Source organism: Oncorhynchus nerka, linkage group LG13, assembly GCF_034236695.1.
Source record: "Oncorhynchus nerka isolate Pitt River linkage group LG13, Oner_Uvic_2.0, whole genome shotgun sequence".
Classification (NCBI taxonomy): domain Eukaryota; kingdom Metazoa; phylum Chordata; class Actinopteri; order Salmoniformes; family Salmonidae; genus Oncorhynchus; species Oncorhynchus nerka.
Genome location: NC_088408.1, coordinates 74,648,193 through 74,669,519, shown reverse-complemented (window position 1 = coordinate 74,669,519; position 21,327 = coordinate 74,648,193). Strand labels below are relative to the sequence as shown.

Below are 21,327 nucleotides of genomic sequence, written 5' to 3'. Positions count from 1 at the left end.
CTGGATAAACAACTTTCAGTAGACTGGAAGTTACAGGAGAGGGTGGCAACTTGGACGCTCCCTCTTCTTTCCACACCTCAATTTTCTTCTGCTCTCTCTCTCTCTGCTGTTCGAACCCCTCTACCATTCAGTCCAGAGGAGACACTTCAGCCAGACAGCATCTGTAAGTACAGACCTTTTCTTTTTTGGTTTAATTCCCAGTTAGGACACAGTACTTGTCAAAAGTTTGGACACCTACTCATTCAAGGGTTTTTCTTTATTTTAACTATTTTCTACACTGTAGAATAATAGTGAAGATATCAAAACTATGATATAACACACATGGAATCATGTAGTAACCAAAAAAATGTTAAACAAATCAAAATATATTTTAGTTTCTTCTAAAATAGCCACACTTGGCAATGAAGACAGCTTTGCACACCCTTGGCATTCTCTCAACCATCTTCATGTAGGAGGCTTTTCCAACAGTCTTGAAGGAGTTCCCACATATGCTGAGCACTTGTTGGATAGTTTTCCTTCACACTGCGGTCCAACTCATCCCAAACCATCCTAATTGAGTTGTCGGGTGATTGTGGAGGCCAGGTCATCTGATGCAGCACTCCATTACTCGCCGCCTTGGTCAAATAGCCCTTACACAGCCTGGAGGTGTGTTGGGTCATCGTCCTGTTGAAAAACAAATCATTGTCCCATTAAGAGTAAACAAGATGGAATGGTGAATCGCTGCACAATGCTGTGGTAGTCATGCTGGTTAAATGTGCCTTGAATCCTAAATAAATCAGTGTCACCAGCAAAGCACTATCCCACCTTCTCCATGCTTCACGGTGGGAACCATACATGCGGAGATCATCCGTTCACAAAGACACAGTGGTTGGAACCAAGAATCTCACATGGACTCATCAGACCAAATGACAGATTTCCACCGGTCTAATGTCCATTGCACGTGTTTCTTGGACCAAGCAAGTCTCTTCTTATTTTTGGTGTCCTTTAGTAGTGGTTTCTTTGCAGCAATTTGACCAAGAAGGGCTGATTCATGCAGTCTCCTCTGAGCAGTTGATGTTGATGTCTGTTACTTGAACTCTGTGAAGCATTTATTTGGGCTGCAATTTCTGAGGTTGGTAACTCTAATGAACTTATCCTTTGCAGCAGGTAACTCTGGGTCTTTCCTATGGCGGTCCTCATGAGAGCCAGTTTCGTCATAGCGCTTGATGGTTTTTGCGACTGTACTTGAAGAAACTTTCAAAGTTCTTGACATTTTCCCAATTGACTGACCTTCATGTCTTTTCTCTTTGCTTATTTGAGCTGTTCTTGCCATAATAGGGATTTGGTATTTTACCAAATAGGGCTATCTTCTGTATACCACCCCTACCGTGTCACAACACAACTGATTGGCTCAAATGCATTAAGAAGGAAAGAAATTCCACAAATGAACTTTTAACAAGGACGCCTGTTAATTAAAATGCATTCCAGGTGACTACCTCATGAAGCTGGTTGAGAGAATGCCAAGAGTGTGCAAGGCTGTCATCAAGGCAAAGGGTGGCTACTGAAGAATAAAGAAGAAGAATCTAAATATATTTTGATTTGTTTTTAACACTTTTTTTGGTTACTACATTATTCAATGTGTTATTTCATAGTTTTAATGTCTTGACTATTATTCTACAATGTAGAATATAGTAAAAAATTAAGAAAAACCCTTGAATGAGTAGGTGAGTTCCAACTTTTGACTGGTACTGTATGGGTAACAAGAATAAATGGTAGTTTTGATTGCTGTAGACTTTGTACGGTACGACAAACCTGTCAACTTAAGGACAAGAAACGGGGACAATGGGGAAAGTTTTTGTTTTTAGGAAATTAAAGTTACAGGTACTGTCACGTTTCATTTGTCATACAAGATCAGTTGTGGTCTTATATTTTTGGTGAAGACCTAAGAAAAGGTTTCAAAAGTGTAGATTAACATATCCATCAATCTTTGGTTTTGAATGATCGAAGTAAGAGTCCATTTGTTTAGAAATATCAACGTTTGAGAGGTTGAGTCCTCCAGCTAATAGAATGTTTAAAAATATGATTATGGTGAATGTCACATTAGAAAGTTAGTCTTAATATTTAGAGGGGTAAAAGTCACAATAACATGGTGGTGATTGGAGCTTGTAGGTGTAGATGGCTGGAGGAATTCAGCATTATTCTTTTAGTGTTTTTCAGTGGATGGACTGTAGAGATGATGACCAACGAGGAGACTATTCCTGAAGATGTAATTATGTCTGGTAAATACCAAGGTCCAGTCACAGCGCACATGGCTCTGTAGCTTTCCTGACTGAACATACATGGGTGGGGAGATCAAGCTAACCATCCATTTTAGAATGACTAAAGTACATACATACTGTATGCATAACCACACAAGAGAGACATGATGGGCACATTTACAGTAAGGAGTAAGGCTTCAGAGGTTGAATGTAACAAGGCTGATTAGAAGCCAGCCATTCTCACCAGAGTAGTAAGCAGCACTGTGTAATTACATGTATTTCCAGATGGAGTGAAGCTACAGATTTAGAGTTTGGGCTGTGAGATACTATGTTAGGAGAGAGAGACCGTTTTGAACTGCATTAGCTGCTTCTTGAGACTGACTCTTTCTCTGTAGAGCATACTATAAGTGCACCCGTTCTTAAGGCAGGATGAATGCAGACTTTCCCTATGAGCAGAAATAACCCATCCGATCCCTGCCGCAGCCTGTTGTTAGCGTGCTGCAGCCCAGTGTAAAGGGAGACCACAGCCACAAGTATCCTACGCCTCTCTGCTCCCTGTGGCATATATAGCTTTCTCCTCTCTTTGGTGTGGTGGATGGGTGGCCTCTCTCCACTACACATTTAAACCATGACCAAACTGCCGGCCTCCACCCCAAATAAGTAATGGCTACAGACAGTTAAAATAGATTTAATACAATATGCGAAATGGGAGAACTATTGTGGCTGTACTTTTCTGTAGTGATTGTATAACTAGATGGATCTGGTAATTGGGAACGTGAGCAACACCTGAGAGGTTTCTACTTTGTTCTGAGTTATAATAACACAAAATCCATCCTCTGTACTGTCAAACCATTGAATGTTTCTTCAATCTAATACTAGAAACCCAACTGCCCATCCATCCTTAGTAGAGCGAAAGGGAGACTCGGCACACCCTCATTTCAACATGGACAATTGGGTAGTATTTGGTAGATACGTTGAGATTCCAACCTATTTTCACCCACTCAAAAACACAGCCAAAAGTTTGTTGAATTCCCCCCAATGTGCTGTCACTGTGTTTTCAACCATATAACTACACAACCAAATTTGAATGAAAAATCTGTCTTATTTATAACTTAATGTGTTATCACTGCTTGATCTAAAAGCACAACCAAGTGATCTGGCTTGCAGTTAGTTGAGATTACATTAAAGTACATGGTGCAAGTAATCAATGCCTTTTTGAGATTCTGTGCAGATTCTTTTAACATATGTGAAGATTTCCACAGACACTGATTTTAACCTCCATATTCATCATCTCCTGTGAATACAGTGCGTTTCTATGATCTGCGGTTGAAAAGGTCTATAAAAATGCTTTTGTGACGTCACAGGAAAGGATTAAATGAAAAGAAAGTGATTTTCAAAACTACGAGTTTCTAGCCCAAGGGAGCGTATTATCTTGCTCCCAACGTCACAGCCAATGTGTGTTTGAAAATCACTTTAAAAAAAATGTTTTATGTCATTGGGTAGAACTTTTTAACTTTATATATATTTTTTCTACAAAACATAGAAATGCACCATTTTCACATGTTGACACTGGTATTGTGCTGGAGATGATGAAAATTAGGTTGAAAATGGTGGAGTTGCCCTTTTTAAGGTTGAATAAATACTGTTACATTAGTTTGTAAGATAGTAAATAGCCTAATGTACAAAAGTGATATTGTGTTTGGTTGACAATGCAATCAAATATTAACATTTAAAGGATATGTATCCACTGCTTGGATAGTTTAATCTGAGCCACTGGCTTACTCCTATTCTTTAACTCATTTTTGGTTGAGGGAAATGTGAATCCAACAAATTCTTAACTTGTCGACAAACTAATAGGCTATTTACCTTATTACAAAAGTGATATTGAATTGTTTGTCAACACAACCAAATATACACATTTAAAGGAGATGCTTCTTCTGCTTCGACAGGTCCAGCTGTGCCACTGAGTCTGGCTTCAATTCCTGTTTGGCTACAAATTAATAATTGATATGTTGGATTCATCTCCATTTCAATCAAAAATCTTTTAGAATCAAATAGAACTTTAAATGCACTTTAAAAACAGTTTTATTTGACTTAATTCTATTCTAATTATATTATTTAACTTTTTGGTTAAGAGGGAGACTCCAACATATTTATTAAAAATTAGTATATCCCATTTGAAATCAAACCAAGCTTTGGGGACATGAGAATTACAGAGGAGGCAACTTAAATTAACTGTGATTTTGCTTTTTAAAAATTTTACATTACAAATAGCGAACATTATTTTTCATGACACGAGAGGTAAAATGGGTTTCGGAATGAAACAGTCCATAACTGAGAGGTGTCGGATCCTGTTCCGGCAGTGTCCAGTTCAAATCAAGCACTGGACACAGGCAGTAATGCTGACACAACATTGGCAGTACAGTATACTGTTTCTCAGCCATTTCTGTACCAGTGACTGGCAAGACATAGTCCTCTTTATTTTTTACAATATTTATTTTCATAAGCAATATCAACCATACATAAACAAAAGACAAATACACTCATATTTTTTTAACCAGCTCATTTTTAAAACAAATAGCATATATAAAGGAGGCTAGGAAACACTGTCACCACCGATAAATACACTATAATTGAGAATTGCAAGAAGCATTTTTCTACGGCTGGCCATGCTTTCCACCTGGCTACCCCGGTCAACAGTCCTGCACTCCCCACAGCAACCTGCCCAAGCCTCCCCCATTTCTCCTTCACCCAAATCCAGATAGATGTTCTGAAAGAGCTGCAAAATTTGGACCCCAACAAATCAGCCAGGCTAGACAATCTGGACCCCCTTTTTCTATAATTATCTGCCAAAGTTGTTGCAAACTCTATTACTAGCCTGTTCAACCTCTTTCGTATCGTCTGAGATTCCCAAAGATTGGAAAGCTGCCGCGATAATCCCCCTCTTCAAAGGGGGAGACACTAGACCCAAACTGCTACAGACCTATATCCATCCTACCCTGCCTTTCTAAAGTCTTCGAAAGCCAAGTTAACAAACAGATTACCAACCATTTCGAATCCCACCGTGCCTTCTCCGCTATGCAATTTGGTTTCAGAGCTGGTCATGGGTGCACGTCAACCACGCTCAAGGTCCTAAACAATATCATAACCACCATCGGTAAGAGACATTGCTGTGCAGCTGTATTCATCGACCTGGCCAAGGCTTTCTACTCTGTCAATCACCACATTCTTATCGTCAGACTCAACAGCCTTGGCTTCTCAAATGACTGCCTCGCCTGGTTCACCAACTTCTCAGAGTGCAGTGTGTCAAATTGGAGGGCCTGTAGTCCGGACCTCTGGCAGTCTCTATCAAGGGCAATGGTGACATCATTAAGGACCTTTAAGGTTGCAGTGACACATCCATAACCTGAGCGGAAACCAGATTCCAGAGAGAATACTATAGACAGTTGATTATTGACAAGTTTTTCCAACTATTTTGGCAAAATTGAAATAGGCCTATAACACTATCAGCTTGATCTCCCCATTTTAAATAAAGGATGAACCGTGGCTGCCTTCCAAGCACTGGGAACCTCCCCAGAAAGGAGAGAGAGGTTTGGAGATGATAGGGGCAGCTCCTCTAGGACCTCGAACTCAGTGACTGCCTGCAGGGAGAAATGTTGTAGTGGAGCAGGGGAAAAATAGGGAAAAGCATCGGGGATAGTCATATTAGAAGGGGTGGGAGATGAGGAAATGTTGGACGGGCAAGGAGGCGTGGCTGAGTCAAATAGGAATCCTGACTTAATGAAGTGGTGATTAAAGAGCTCAGCCATGTGCTTCTGTCAGTAACATCCACATCATCAACTTTAAGGGACATGGGCAGTTGTGAGGGGGATCGTTTATTCTCCAAGTCTAACTGTTTTCCAGAATTTCTTGGGGTTAGACCCACAGAGAGAGAACTGCTCCTTAAAGTAACTAACTTTGGCCTTCCGGATAGCCTGAGTGCACTTATTTCTCATTTGCCTGAACGAGAACCAGTCAGCCTGAGTATGCGTGTGCCGAGCCTTTCGCCAAATGCAATTTTTGCGGTGGAGTAACTCTGCAAGTTCACAGTCGAACCAGGGACTGAACCTGTTTTTAATTCTCATTTTCCTTATGGGGGCGTGTTTGTTAGCAATACCACTGAAAATGTTAAAAAATAAGGTCCATGCATCTTCGGAAGAGGGGATCAAGCTGATTCTATACAAAGGCTTGCTCATTAAAGTTTTTTTTAGCAAGCGTCTATGACAAATCAGGACAGGTCGTTTCACTGAGCAGCCATTACGAACACAGGCTGTAAAACAGTGATCACTAAAGTCATTACAAAAAACACCAGACTGATACCGATCAGGATTATTTGTGAGGAAAACATCAAGAAGAGTAGCCTTTTCTGGGTGTTTGTAGTCATACCTTGTGGTATTGGTAATAATCTGAGAAAGATGTCCCATTGTTTTAGGACTTGGTCAGGTGGTTTAAGCATGTCACAGTTTAGGTCACCTAGCAGGACAATTCAGACTTGGTGTAAGGGGCCAGGAGAGAGCTTAGGGCAGGTAGGGTACAGGCCAGTGCTGATGGAGGACGATGGCACCCAGCAACAGTCAACAAAGAGCTATTTGAAAGTTTAATGCTTAACACCAGAAAATCAAATTGTTTAGGGACAGACTTGGTGGAGACAACCGAGCACTAAAGGTGATCCTTGGTAAAGATTGCCACTCCCAAACCTTTGGAAGATCTGTCTCGCCCAAAAAAGGTTATAACCAGAAGGGTTAACATCGGAATTCAAAACACTCTTATTTAACCACGTCTCAGTAATGACCAACACATTTGGATTGGAGCTCTGAACCCACACTTTCAATTGATCAATTTTAGGTAACAAGCTTCTAGTGTTAACGTGCAGAAACCCCAGATTTTTACAGAAGCAGATATCAGTGCACAGGTCAGAATTGGGGTTAGCAACAGTAGATGGGCCAGGGTGTACATGCACATTTCCAGATATCATCAACAGTAATACAATCAAGGCACGACATAGTACAGGGAGAGCTCTGATTTATGACATCTGAATGTGCATCAGATGGCAACAAGATCATATTGTACAGCAATTTCATCAGGTAACATGAATACAAAGCGGGAGAAGAGGTGATAGAACGGCATGGGAGGCCAAAAGTCTGTAACCAATCGAGTCAGAGTCCCGAGTGTGGGAACAAATAGTCTGTCCCACAGTTGGGTAAAGGAAGTTCGTAGTCAACAAAGCATGCAGGAGTCATGAGGTAAAAAGCAAAATGCACAAAAAAATAAATATATATATATAATGACTTGGGGCAAGCCGTTGTAAGTTCAGAGTTACTCGCCCCAACAGTGCATGTGTTGTGGAGACGAGTGAAAGCGTAGGGGAGATGGGGGATGGGCAAGATCGTCAGGTGGAATCCAAGCAGCAGGCAATGGGAGTAGGTGTCACTCACTTCAGAGAAGCTTTTATTTCTGTAGGAAGATTTCTTGTAGAAAATGCCAGTGGATGGTCTTTGAACAGCAGTAGGGGACTTCAAGGCCTCTGGATCGGGGTGACTTCGACACCACTCGCTTAACACGTCAGTGCTAATTGAAGTTGTATCTCTTTGTCCTAGCAAAGCTTGGTAGCCTGAGCATTCAGTCCTTATTAAGTAAAATATATAATTGTAATGTATTTTTCTTCTTGGCTTTTGAAAGTAAAAAAATTGCTTCACGCTAAGCATTACTCACTCAGCTCCAGGTTGGATGGTTTTTTTGATTTACAGTTTGGGAATAATAATCCTTGTGTAGGAAGCATCCCAAGTAATTCCATCCAAAATCAGGTTGTAGGTTTGCTGTTCAGATTTGGAATGAAGGTTATGTTGTTTAGGGTAGCATCCTGTATATGTACATCTCAAAAAATCTATAAATGTATTTTTAAAAACATGCTGAAAAATGTGGGAGCTTATGACCGCTCTCTCTCAAGTACCCTCCTTTCCTCTCAAAGTAATTCATAGTGCCATATTGACTTTGAATCTGAGTATACGTGACATCCGCTAGATTATAAAAATAATACAGAAACATAAATGTTAGCAGGCTATGGGCCACCGCCCATGTCACATTTTTCATTTGTGTATATATATATGTGTATACCCTGAAAGCATGATTTACATTTTTTGTTTTTAAAATCAGTTATGGATTGTTTTAATTCACATTGCTTATATTCAGGAGGGAATGACAGCGTGTGCAATTTGGGCTAAGCACGTGGCAAATACCAAATACATGATTGTTGAGATGCGACTGTCAGTGAAAAGTGGAGGCCCAGCCAGTCACAATGCAATATTTCAAAATACAATCGCTTGAAAACTGATTTTGCTTTATTTAAAGGTGCATTTTTATTGTGAAAATTTGCTTCCCCAAACTTTAAACTCACATGCTGCCTATGCCTAAATAGCATAATTGATAATATACTGTATGATTGAAATAATTTGCTCTGTTGAACCTAGTCGTTGGAATTACTTAATCATTCTCACTACATAATTTTGGTAATATTCAGTGACAAATAAACAGTGCTGGGGTTGGTTTAAACCCTCACTCTGGTCTCAGAGCATTTTGTTATTCTGTACATAAATCCAGTACACTCCTTTTGGTATGATACTGTATGGTATGTATTAATTTGTGGATGTCTATCAATAATTTGTATGATATGTTATGAATTACAATTCGTATTAAATGTTCCGAATTAGCAAAATCTACAATATGCTACAAATTTGCAAAAACGTATATATGTTACGAATTCTAGCTAGGCTTGGAGTTTAGGAGTTAGGTTAAATGGTTAGGGTTAGCTAAAAGGTTTGGGGATGGGTTAGCTAACATACTAAGTGCACTGAGTAGCACAAAACATTAAGGACACCTGCTCTTTCCATGATATAAACTGACCAGGTGAATCTAGGTGAAAGCTATGATCCCTTATTGATGTCACTTGTTAAATCCACTTCAATCAGTGTAGATGAAGGGGAGGAGACAGATTAAATGAGGATTTTAAAGCCTTGAGACAATTGAGACATGGATTGTGTATGTGTGCCATTCAGAGGGTGAATGGGCATGTTTTAAGTGCAGTTGAACAGGGTATTTTTTTATTTTTATTTCACAAACAGCTAGGCCAGTTGAGAACAAGTTCTCATTTACAAATGCAACCTGGCTAAGATGAAGCAAAGCAGTGCGACACAAACAACAGAGTTACACATGGGATAAACAAACGTACAGTCAATAACACAATAGAACATCTGTATACAGTGTGCGCAAATGAAGTAAGGAGGTAAAGGCAATAAATAGGCCATAGTGGTGAAGTAATTATAATTTAGCATTAACACTTGAGTGATGGATGTGCAGATGAGGATGTGCAAGTAGAAATACTGGTGCACAAGAGCAGAGAAAAACAAAACAAATATGGGGACTAGGTAGGTAGTTGGTTGGATGGGCTACTTACAGATGGGCTGTGTACAGCTGCAGCGATCGGTAAGCTGCTCTGGCAGCCGATGCTTGAAAGTTAGTGAGGGAGATATAACTTCAGTGATTTTTGCAATTTGTTGCAGTCATTGGCAGCAGAGAACTGGAAGGAAAGGTGGCCAAACGAGGCTTTGGGGATGACCAGTGAAATATACCTGCTGGAGTGCGTGCTATGGGTGGGTGTTGCTATGGTGACCAGTGAGCTGAGATGAGGCGGAGCTTTACCTAGCAAAGACCTATAGATGACCTGGAGCCAGTGGGGTTGGCGACGAATATGTAGCGAGGACCAACCAACGAGAGCATACAGGTCGCAATGGTGGGTAGTATATGTGGCTTTGGTGACAAAACGGATTGCACTGTGATAGACTGCATCCAATTTACTGAGTAGAGTGTTGGAGGCTATTTTGTAAATGACATCGCCGAAGTCCAGGATCGGTAGGATGGTCAGTTTTACAAGGGTATGTTTGGCCGCATGAGTGAAGGAGGCTTTTTTTGCTTAATAGGATGCCAATTCTAGATTTAATTTTGGATTGGAGATGCTTAATATGAGTCTGGAAGGAGAGTTTACAGTCTAGCCAGACACCTCTGTATTTATAGTTGTCCACATATTCCAAGTCAGAACCATCCAGAGTAGTGATGCTAGGTGGGAGGGCCCTTGCGGGCAGCGATCGGTTGAAGAGCATGCATTTAGTTTTACTTGTATTTAAGAGCAGTTGGAGGCCATGGAAGGAGTGTTGTATGGCATTGAAGCTCATCTGAAGGTTTGTTAACGGTGTCCAAAGAAGGGACAGATATTTTCAGAATGGTGTCGTGTGCGTAAAGGAGGATCAGAGAATCACCAGCAGCAAGAGCGACGACATTGATATATACAGAGAGAAGAGTCGCCCGAGAAATGAACCCTGTGGAACCCCCATAGACTGCCAGAGGACTGGACAACAGGCCCTCCGATTTGACACACTGAACTCTGTCTGAGAAGAAGTTGGTGAACCAGTCGAGGCAGTCATTAGAGAAACCAAGGCTGTTGAGTCTGCCGATAATACGATGATTGACAGAGTCGAAAGCCTTGGCCAGGTCGATGTCTACGGATGCACAGTACTGTCTTTTATCAATGGCGGTTATGATATTGTTTAGGACCATAAGCGTGGCTGAGGTGTACCCATGACCAGCTCTGAAATCAGATTGCATAGCGGAGAAGGTACGGTGGCATTCGAAATAGTCGGTGATCGGTTTGTTCACTTGGCTTTCAAAGACTTTAGAAAAGGCAGGACAGGATGGATATAGGTCTGTAACAGTTTGGGTCTAGAGTGTCCCCCCTTTGAAGAGGGGGATGACTGCGGCCGCTTTGCTATCTTTAGGTATCTCAGACGATACAAGAGGTTGAAGAGACTAGTAATAGGGGTTGCGACAATGGCGGCAGATAATTTTAGGAAAAGAGGGTCCAGATTGTCTAGCCCAGCAGATTTGTAGGGATCCAGATTCTGCAACTCTTTCTAGACATCAGCTGTCTGGATTTGGGTGAAGGAGAAGTGGGGGGATATTGGGCCAGTTGCTGCGGGGTGTGCAGAACATTTGGCCAGGGTTGGGGTAGCCAGGTGGAAAGCGCGGCCAGCCGTAGAGAGATGCTTATTGAAATTCTCGATTATCGTGGGTTTATCAGTGGTGACAATGTTTCCTAGCCTCAGTGCAGTGGGCACCTGAGAGGTGTTTTTATTCTCCATGGACTTTAGTGTCACAAAACCTTTTGGAATTAGTACTGCAGGATGCAAACTTCTGTTTGAAAAAGCTAACCTTTGCTTTCCTAACTGACTGTATATTGGTTCCTGATTTGCCTGAAAAGTTTCTTATCGCGGGGACTATTCAAAGCTAGTGCAGTGCGCCACAGGATGTTTTGTGCTAGTCAAGGGCAGCAAGTCTGGAATGAACCAAGGGCTATATCTGTTCTTAGTTCTACAGTTTCTGAAAGGGGAATGCTTATTTAAGATGGTGAGGCACTTTTAAAGAATAACCAGGCATCCTCTACTGATGGAATGAGATCAATATCCTTACAGGATACCTGGGCCAGGTCAATTAGAAAGGCCTGCTCGCAGAAGTGTTTTAGGAAGTGTTTGACAGTGATGAGGGGTGGTCATTTGACCGCAGACCCATTACGGATGCAGGCAATGAGGCAGTGATTGCTGAGGTCCTGGTTGAAGACAGCAGAGGTGTATTTAAGAGGGCAAGTTGGTCAGGATGTTATCTATGAGGGTGCCCATGTTTACGGATTTGGGGTTGTACCTGGTAGGTTCCTTGATGATTTGTGTGAGATTGAGGGCATCTAGCTTAGATTGTAAAACGGCCGGGGTGTTAAGCATATCCCAGTTTCGGTCACCTAACAATACGAACTCTGACGATAGATGAGGGGCAATCAATTCACATAAGGTGTCCAGGGCACAGCTGGGGGCTGAGGGGGCTCTATAACAAGCGGCAACAGTGAGTCTTATTTGTGGAGAGAGTGATTTTTAAAAGTAGTAGCTCTTTGTTTGTGCATAGACCTGGATAGTAGGACAGAACTGTTTAGGGTTAGGGATCTCTACAGTTGATTGCAACTCCGTCCCCTATAGCAGTTCAATCTCGACAGAGAATGTTGTAATTGGGTGGCTTTGGTGGCTTTCCTAAGCCAGGATTCAGGCACGGCTAGGACATCAGGGTTGGTGGAGTGTGCTAAAGCAGTGAATTAAGCAAACTTGGGGAGGAGGCTTCTGATGTCAACATGCATGAACCCAAGGCTTTTCTGGTTACAGCAGTCAACAAATGAGAGTGCCTGGTGGCACACAGGGCCTGGGTTAACCTCTACATCACCAGAGGAGTAGGATAAGGATACGCCTAAAGGCTATAAGAACTGGTCGTCTAGTGCATTCGGAACAGAGAGTAAAAGGAGCAGACTTCTGGGCGTGGAGGATAGATTCAAGGCATAATGCACAGACAGGGGCATGGTAGGGTGCGAGTACAGTGGAGGTAAACCTAGGCATTGAGTGACAATGAGAGAGACTGCATCTCTGGAGGCGCAAGTTAAGTTAGGTGCGGTCTCTGCATGTGTGGGTGGTGGGGCATGGGAGATAACCGGGGCATGCAGAGCGGGACTAGGTCCTCCACAGTAAAACAAAACAATGAGAGCTACCCTAAACAACAGTATACAAGGCATATTGACATTAGAGGGAGGCATAAAGCAATCACAGGTGTTGATCAGGAGAGCTAAGACAACGGGTAAATGGCGATGAATGGGCAGAGAGGGTCAGTTAGCTACACACAGGGCCTGAGTTTGAGGCTGGGGCCGACAGATGAACAAAATTAAGTATTGTAGGCATCAGCTGTGTAGCCGAGTGATCATAGGGTCCAATAAGCAGCAATGGACGAAACGGGGAGCTGCTCGGCAGTCGTCACTATGCTAGGCGAGCGGGAGACACGGCGCTCAGACAGTTAGCGGGCCGGGGCTAGTAGCTGGGTCCTCACCGACATCATCAACTCAGAGGCTGGTTGAGAGCACATCGGACTAAATACGTCGTGATGGATTGGGGGGTGGCTCCGTGTTGACAAAGTGTCCAGGCCAATTGGCAAGAGAGGTATTGTAGTTGGTGTACTTCGTTTGCTAGCTGGGGGGATGGGCCTAGCTCCAGGCTAACTGGTGCTTGCTTCCTGGACAAGGCCGTTAGACACGATAGCCACTCGGTAGCAGCTAGCTTGCTGCGATGACCCAGTGTAATGGTCCGGAGCTTGCGGCAGGAATCCGGTGATGTAGTGGAGAGAAAAAAAAGCAGTCCAATATGCTCAGGGCTGATATCGCACTGTGCAGAATGCCAGATATTATCTGGGCTATCCGGGCTAAAGCGGCTGGTGTCTGTGCTAAAGGTAAAGACTGCTAGCAGTTGCTAACAATGACTAAATAGCAATTAGCTAATTAGCTGGCTAGCTTACATTTACATTTAACATTTAAGTCATTTAGCAGACGCTCTTATCCAGAGCGACTTACAAATTGGTGCATTCACCTTATGACCTCCAGTGGAACAGTAGTGCATCTAAATCTTTTCAGGGGGAGGGGGGGTGAGAGGGATTACTTTATCCTATCCTAGGTATTCCTTAAAGAGGTGGGGTTTCAGGTGTCTCCGGAAGGTGGTGATTGACTCCGCTGTCCTGGCGTCGTGAGGGAGTTTGTTCCACCATTGGGGGCCAGAGCAGCGAACAGTTTTGACTGGGCTGAGCGGGAACTGTACTTCCTCAGTGGTAGGGAGGCGAGCAGGCCAGAGGTGGATGAACGCAGTGCCCTTGTTTGGGTGTAGGGCCTGATCAGAGCCTGGAGGTACTGAGGTGCCGTTCCCCTCACAGCTCCGTGAGGCAAGCACCATGGTCTTGTAGCGGATGCGAGCTTCAACTGGAAGCCAGTGGAGGGAGCGGAGGAGCGGGGTGACGTGAGAGAACTTGGGAAGGTTGAACACCAGACGGGCTGCGGCGTTCTGGATGAGTTGTAGGGTTTAATGGCACAGGCAGGGAGCCCAGCCAACAGCGAGTTGCAGTAATCCAGACGGGAGATGACAAGTGCCTGGATTAGGACCTGCGCCGCTTCCTGTGTGAGGCAGGGTCATACTCTGCGGATGTTGTAGAGCATGAACCTACAGGAACGGGCCACCGCCTTGATGTTAGTTGAGAACGACAGGGTGTTGTCCAGGATCACGCCAAGGTTCTTAGCGCTCTGGGAGGAGGACACAATGGAGTTGTCAACCGTGATGGCGAGATCATGGAACGGGCAGTCCTTCCCCGGGAGGAAGAGCAGCTCCGTCTTGCCGAGGTTCAGCTTGAGGTGGTGATCCGTCATCCACACGGATATGTCTGCCAGACATGCAGAGATGCGATTCGCCACCTGGTCATCAGAAGGGGGAAAGGAGAAGATTAATTGTGTGTCGTCCGCATAGCAATGATAGGAGAGACCATGTGAGGTTATGACAGAGCCAAGTGACTTGGTGTATAGCGAGAATAGGAGAGGGCCTAGAACAGAGCCCTGGGGACACCAGTGGTGAGAGCACGTGGTGTGGAGACGGATTCTCGCCACGCCACCTGGTAGGAGCGACCTGTCAGGTAGGACGCAATCCAAGCGTGGGCCGCGCCGGAGATGCCCAACTCGGAGAGGGTGGAGAGGAGGATCTGATGGTTCACAGTATCGAAGGCAGCCGATAGGTCTAGAAGGATGAGAGCAGAGGAGAGAGAGTTAGCTTTAGCAGTGCGGAGCGCCTCCGTGATACAGAGAAGAGCAGTCTCAGTTGAATGACTAGTCTTGAAACCTGACTGATTTGGATCAAGAAGGTCATTCTGAGAGAGATAGCGGGAGAGCTGGCCAAGGACGGCACGTTCAAGAGTTTTGGAGAGAAAAGAAAGAAGGGATACTGGTCTGTAGTTGTTGACATCGGAGGGATCGAGTGTAGGTTTTTTCAGAAGGGGTGCAACTCTCGCTCTCTTGAAGACGGAAGGGACGTAGCCAGCGGTCAGGGATGAGTTGATGAGCAAGGTGAGGTAAGGGAGGAGGTCTCCGGAAATGGTCTGGAGAAGAGGAGGGGATAGGGTCAAGCGGGCAGGTTGTAGGGCGGCCGGCCGTCACAAGACGCGAGATTTCATCTGGAGAGAGAGGGGAGAAAGAGGTCAGAGCACAGGGTAGGGCAGTGTGAGCAGAACCAGCGGTGTCGTTTGACTTAACAAACGAGGATCGGATGTCGTCGACCTTCTTTTCAAAATGGTTGACGAAGTCATCTGCAGAGAGGGAGGAGGAGGGGGAGGGGAGGAGGATTCAGGAGGGAGGAGAAGGTTGCAAAGAGCTTCCTAGGGTTAGAGGCAGATGCTTGGAATTTAGAGTGGTAGAAAGTGGCTTTAGCAGCAGAGAGAGAAGAGGAAAATGTAGAGAGGAGGGAGTGAAAGGATGTCAGGTCCGCAGGGAGGCGAGTTTTCCTCCATTTCCGCTCGGCTGCCCGGAGCCCTGTTCTGTGAGCTCGCAATGAGTCGTCGAGCCACGGAGCGGGGGGGGAGGACCGAGCCGGCCTGGAGGATAGGGGACATAGAGAGTCAAAGGATGCAGAAAGGGAGGAGAGGAGGGTTGAGGAGGCAGAATCAGGAGATAGGTTGGAGAAGGTTTGAGCAGAGGGAAGAGATGATAGGATGGAAGAGGAGAGAGTAGCGGGGGAGAGAGAGCGAAGGTTGGGACGGCGCGATACCATCCGAGTAGGGGCAGTGTGGGAACTTCTGAAGGCTAGCTTCTAATGGAGGTTCTAGTTATAAGGTCTAAAAAAATAGCAGATCCATACCACGTTAGGTAAGGCGGGTTGCAGGAAGGTATATTTAACTTGAAAATGGAAAAAGAGATTGATATGTATACAGAAAAACAAAGCTGAATATTTACACGGGACAAAACACGTCTTGCTGCTACGCCATCTTGGAGAAGTATGGTATGGTAGTAGGTGCCAGGCTGACCGATGTGTGTCAAGAATTGCAACGCTGCTGGGTTTTTCACGCTCAACACTTTCCTTTGTGTATCAAGAATGGTCCACCACCCAAAGGACACCCATCGGAGTCAACATGGGCCAGCATATGGAACGCTTTCGACAACTTGTAGAGTCCATGCCCTGAAGAATTTAGGCTGTTCTGAGGGCAAAAGGGGTGAAACTCAATACAAAACCTAACATATACAAAATGGAGTGTCGAATTTACATACATAATGCTCTGAGACCAGGTTGCAGCCCTGAATGGGAGACAGAAGGAATAGCTGTAGATGTATCAACTCTCCAGTAGGAGGTGCTGCCCAGGCTATTTTTTGTTGCTTGTAGTGGAAGCAAATTCAATATATATAAAATATTTAACCAGTTTGTGCTCAGTGGGGAGGCATGTTGTAGGCCTACAGTAGCTGCTGTTATATAGATGCAGAAAATGAAAGCCTATATTCTTGAAATCAGCCCAAATAGTCATGAATTTGACATCAAAACATTTTCTAAACCATCTGCAATTTTGAGAAATGTTGTATTGAATGTCTCGCTCTTGTCTTTACAGGATCCTGAAGGAAAGATGAGTAACCACTTGATTCTTCACTTGGCATGTGTGAGCATGGTTCTGCTCTGGGGTCATGGGTATGCAGTGCATGTGCCCCTGGTCTATAGAATTTCCATGGATGGCAGTGGTGACGGAGGGGAGCCGGATCTCATTATCCCCGTCGATGGCCCCCACCACCCTCTCTCCCCCGTCGATGTCGATGTCGCCCCGTCGACGTCACCCCCGTCGATGTCGCCCCCGTTGATGTTTCCCCCACCACTACCCTAGCCCCCACCCTGGTCAGCACCATCACCAACACCATCACCATCACCATGATCCGCCTGAAGGACTTTATGCTCACCCGGGTGGTGGACTTCCTCCAGGATAATATGCTGATCATAATTGTGGTCACGTCCCTCCTCATCGTCATGATCTTCATCATCTGCTGTGCCGCTACCATGAGCCAAAAGCGCAAGATGGAGGCCTACAAACCCCCTGCCAACCCACCCAGGAAATCTATGGGTGACACAGCTGGCGGAGTCGAACCCTCCAGTGAAGTCCAGAGTAGGGTCTATGACGGGCCTGATTTTGCCAGGAGGGTCCAGATCCAGGGAACCCCCAAGAATCTGCGCACCCCTTCCACCGCACTGGTGGGGGAAAAGGTGGGTAAGGAGCCCAAACCGAAGGAGGTCCAGAAAGTGAGTGAGGTAGAGGAGGAGGAAACGCGCAGAGTGGAGTCTAAGCACAAAGGCCAGAAGGCTGAGGAGGTGCCGCAGAGCTCCAACACCAGCCAGCCCATGGTCTGCACCTGCCACCTGCGGAAGGCAAACCACTAAGTATAGGTTGGGGCTCCAACCATGCAAACTAGCAAAAAAGGAGATTGAGGCCTTTTCTTTTGCAGAGGGAACTCCCTGGGTATGTCAGCTGCTGTGTGCCAAACTTGTCTGTGGAATCTGACTCTGTCGGCACCTTTAGCATACAGATATAACTGGGTCTAGTTAGCATACAAAGACCTTAAAACAGAAGGAATTTCAGGTTTGACTGCCAAAATATATATATATATATATATATATACAGTATATGCCATATCATGTCATATGTAAATACAGTACCAGTCAAAATTTTGGACACAACTACTCATTCAAGGGTTTTCTATATTTTTACTATTTTTTACATTGTAGAATTATAGTAAATACATATATTTTAGATTCTTCAAAGTTGCCACCTTATGCCATAGCGCTTTGCATACTCTCGGCATTCTCTCAACCAGTTTCACCTGGAAGACTTTTCCAACAGTCTTGAAGGAGTTCCCACATGCTAAGCACTTGTTGGCTGCTTTTCCTTCACTCTCATCCCAAACCATCTCAATTGGGATGAGGTCGGGTGATTGTGGAGGCCATGTCATCTGATGCAGCACTCCATCACTCTCCTTCTTGTTCAAATAGCCCTTACACAGCCTGTGTGTTGGGTCATTGTCATGTTTAAAAACAAATGATAGTCCCACTACGCGCAAACCAATATTTTAATTCTAAATAAATCACTGACAGTGTCACCAGCAAAGCACCATCACACCTCCTCCATGCTTCATGGTGGGAACCACACATGTGGAGATAATCCGTTCACCTACTCTGCGTCTCACAAAGACATGGCAGTTGGAACCAAAAATCTCAAATTTGGACTCATCAGACCGAAGGACAGATTTCAACTGGTCTAATGTCCATTGCTCGTGTTTCTTGGCCCAAGCAAGTGTCTTATCCTTATTGGTGTCCTTTAGTAGTTGTTTCATTGCAGCAATTCGACCATGAAGGCCTGATTTCATGCAGTCTTCTCTGATCAGTTGATGTTGATGTCTGTTACTTGAACTCTGTGAAGCATTTATTTGGGCTGCAATTTCTGAGGCTGGTAACTCTGAGGCAGTGGATAAGTTGATTAGAGTTAACTCTGGGTCTTCCTTTCCTGTGGCAGTCCTCATAAGAGCCAGTTTCATCATAGCGCTTGGTTTTTGCAAATGCACTTGAAGAAACTTTCAACGTTCTTGAAATTTTCCCAATTGACTGACCTTTGTCTTAAAGTAATGATGGACTGTCGTTTCTCTGTTCTTGCCATAATATGGACTTAGTCTTTTACCAAGTAGGGCTATCTTCTGTATACCGCCCCTACCTTGTCACAACACAACTGATTGGCTCAAATACATTAAGAAGGAAAGAAATTCAACTAATTAACTTTTAACAAGGCACACCTTTTAATTGAAATGCATTCCAGGTGACTACCTCATGAAGCTGGTTGAGAGAATGCCAAGAGTGTGCAAAGCTGTCAAGGCAAATAGTGGCTACTTATAAGAATCTCAAATGTAAAATATATTCTGATTTTAAAACTTTTTTGGTTACTACATGATTTCATGGTTTTGATGTCTAAACTATTATTCTACTTTGTAGAAAATAGTAAAAAAATAATCATTTAAAAACCTGGAACGAGTAGGTGTCAACTTTTGACTGTGACTGTATAAATTATTCTTCCTATACTTCTCTTGATGTATAAAAGGGTCATTGTGAAATGAGATTGGTTAATCAATTGTTGATAGATTCTACTGATAGTAAAAAAGAAGACATTATACAAAGACAGTATTTATAGGATGTTTGCATGTTGTTATTACCGTTGGGAAATTGTACTGATCAGTTTAGCTTTACTAAAGAGATGTACAAGTAAATGCCAAAATAAAGGAAACACTTGAGTAAATGAAGGCTCTGTTATGGTGTGGGGTGCATTTTCCTGGCATGGTTTAGGTTCACACAACCCCTTAGAGGGCAAGGTAAATGACAATAAATACACAGCCATTCTGAGTGATCACCCAACCAATGGTGAATCAGTTCTATCCTGATGGGAGTGGTCTCTTCCAGGATGACCATGCTCCCATCCACAGGTGGTCACTGAATGATTTGATGAGCATGAAAAAGTTGTAGACCATGTGCTATGGCCGTCTGTCATCAGATCGCAACCCAGTTTTACACTTAAGGGGTATTCTGGAGCATCGCCTGAGACGGCGTTTTCCACCACCATCAACAAAACAGCAAATTATGGAATTTCTCGTGGATAAATGGTGTCGTATCCCTCCAACAGAGTTCCAGACACAAGTAGAATCTATGCCAAGGTGCATTGAAGCTGTTCTGGTGGCTCGTGGCCCTATTAAGACACCTTATGTTGGTGTTTCCTTTATTTTGTCTGTTACATTTAGATCACACAGAGAAAAGAAAGTTGGCATCTGTGAAGAGAGAAAGCCAAACATGATTCTCTACTAACTCTACTCAATTAATTGATGGGAATTTTTTGAGTGGAATTAGACATTTTGAAATTACATGCATTTTCATACATGTCACACTGGGTGATTTATGGATTATTATTTTAGAGAATTTGCAAATGCTATATGAGTAGAGCAGCTTTTTGTATATATTTTTTTTCAAACAAAACGTGTGATTTGCAGGTTCAAGATCAGTGCATACTAACTTTTTATTAATACTGGTACTTATTTAATTCTAAAGTCATGTAAAATCCAAAGATTCTCCTGAATCCCTTTATGGATTGTTTTACCATGACCCTCAGTTCTGCTGTAGATTGTGGTAGTTTTCTTATTTTATTTTTGTCCAGCTTCAATAAAGAGGTATGGTTGATATATTTGTTTTTATTGAAATTGTAAGTGCAAAAGTCTGAGGAAGAGATTTCACAATTTTCCCTTTATAACAAATTGCAATGTGGAGTTTGACTATGCCCGAATGTTAGTGCTGCCAATTGGACCACAGGGTGTGTAAAAACATTTGATTCTACTTTGGAGCCCCTCATTTTCATCTATTTCTACCCAAGAATAACTTCAGTAGCCTATGTTTGAAGAAAAGCTGTCTGGTTTGTTAGGCCTGTTCTCAAATGTAAAAAAAAAAAAAGAAAAGAAAAAGACTAATGACAATTATAGTGACATGCATACTACTGCATGTACTTTGTCTGCGCTGACAGTTGTATTTTTAGGTTCATATTATATAAGCTATAATAAATATTTCTGTGACAAACTTTGAAATACCCTGCCCACTCACACATTACAGGGGAAAATATGGCTGTAGTGTCACCTGATTGGCCAGGGACAGGATGCTGGCACCACTATGTAATGTCATGCCCAAACACAAAGCCAGTGAAAGGCACCAGAGCCTTGAGATGACGAGAGAGCTCCTTTGTCTTGTTCCCTTATTTCCTTACAAGATGCGATCAATATTTCAACAGCTGTCAATCCAACTACATGAAGTACTTTGCTCTGAAACTGGACATGAGTGTATTTGAAAACAAGACACACTGATTTGTCCACATGCCCATATCAAGTCAGGTTACTTGAAGATAAATCACTTATCTGATTTTGTACCAGGGACATGTAAAGATTTGCCTATTTCCTGAAAAGAAAATGTAAGCTATTAGTTAAATGGCATGCAACTGCTGCCCTCCTGCAAACATTGTAAGTATTGTGAGAGGATGTAACAGCTGTTTGTTGCAAGAAACAATTAAAACC

General features: G+C 43.4%; 1 protein-coding gene across 1 annotated transcript; it reads left to right on the top strand.

The window, feature by feature from the left end:
* Window positions 1-4: 4 nt before the first annotated feature.
* Window positions 5-20,449, top strand: tmem119a (transmembrane protein 119a). The gene is given in 3 exon segments (XM_029678927.2): window positions 5-163; window positions 16,806-17,009; window positions 17,012-20,449. Coding segments are annotated over 2 exon segments (798 nt in total). The 5' UTR covers window positions 5-163; window positions 16,806-16,820; the 3' UTR covers window positions 17,621-20,449.
* The last annotated feature ends 878 nt before the right edge of the window (window positions 20,450-21,327 follow it).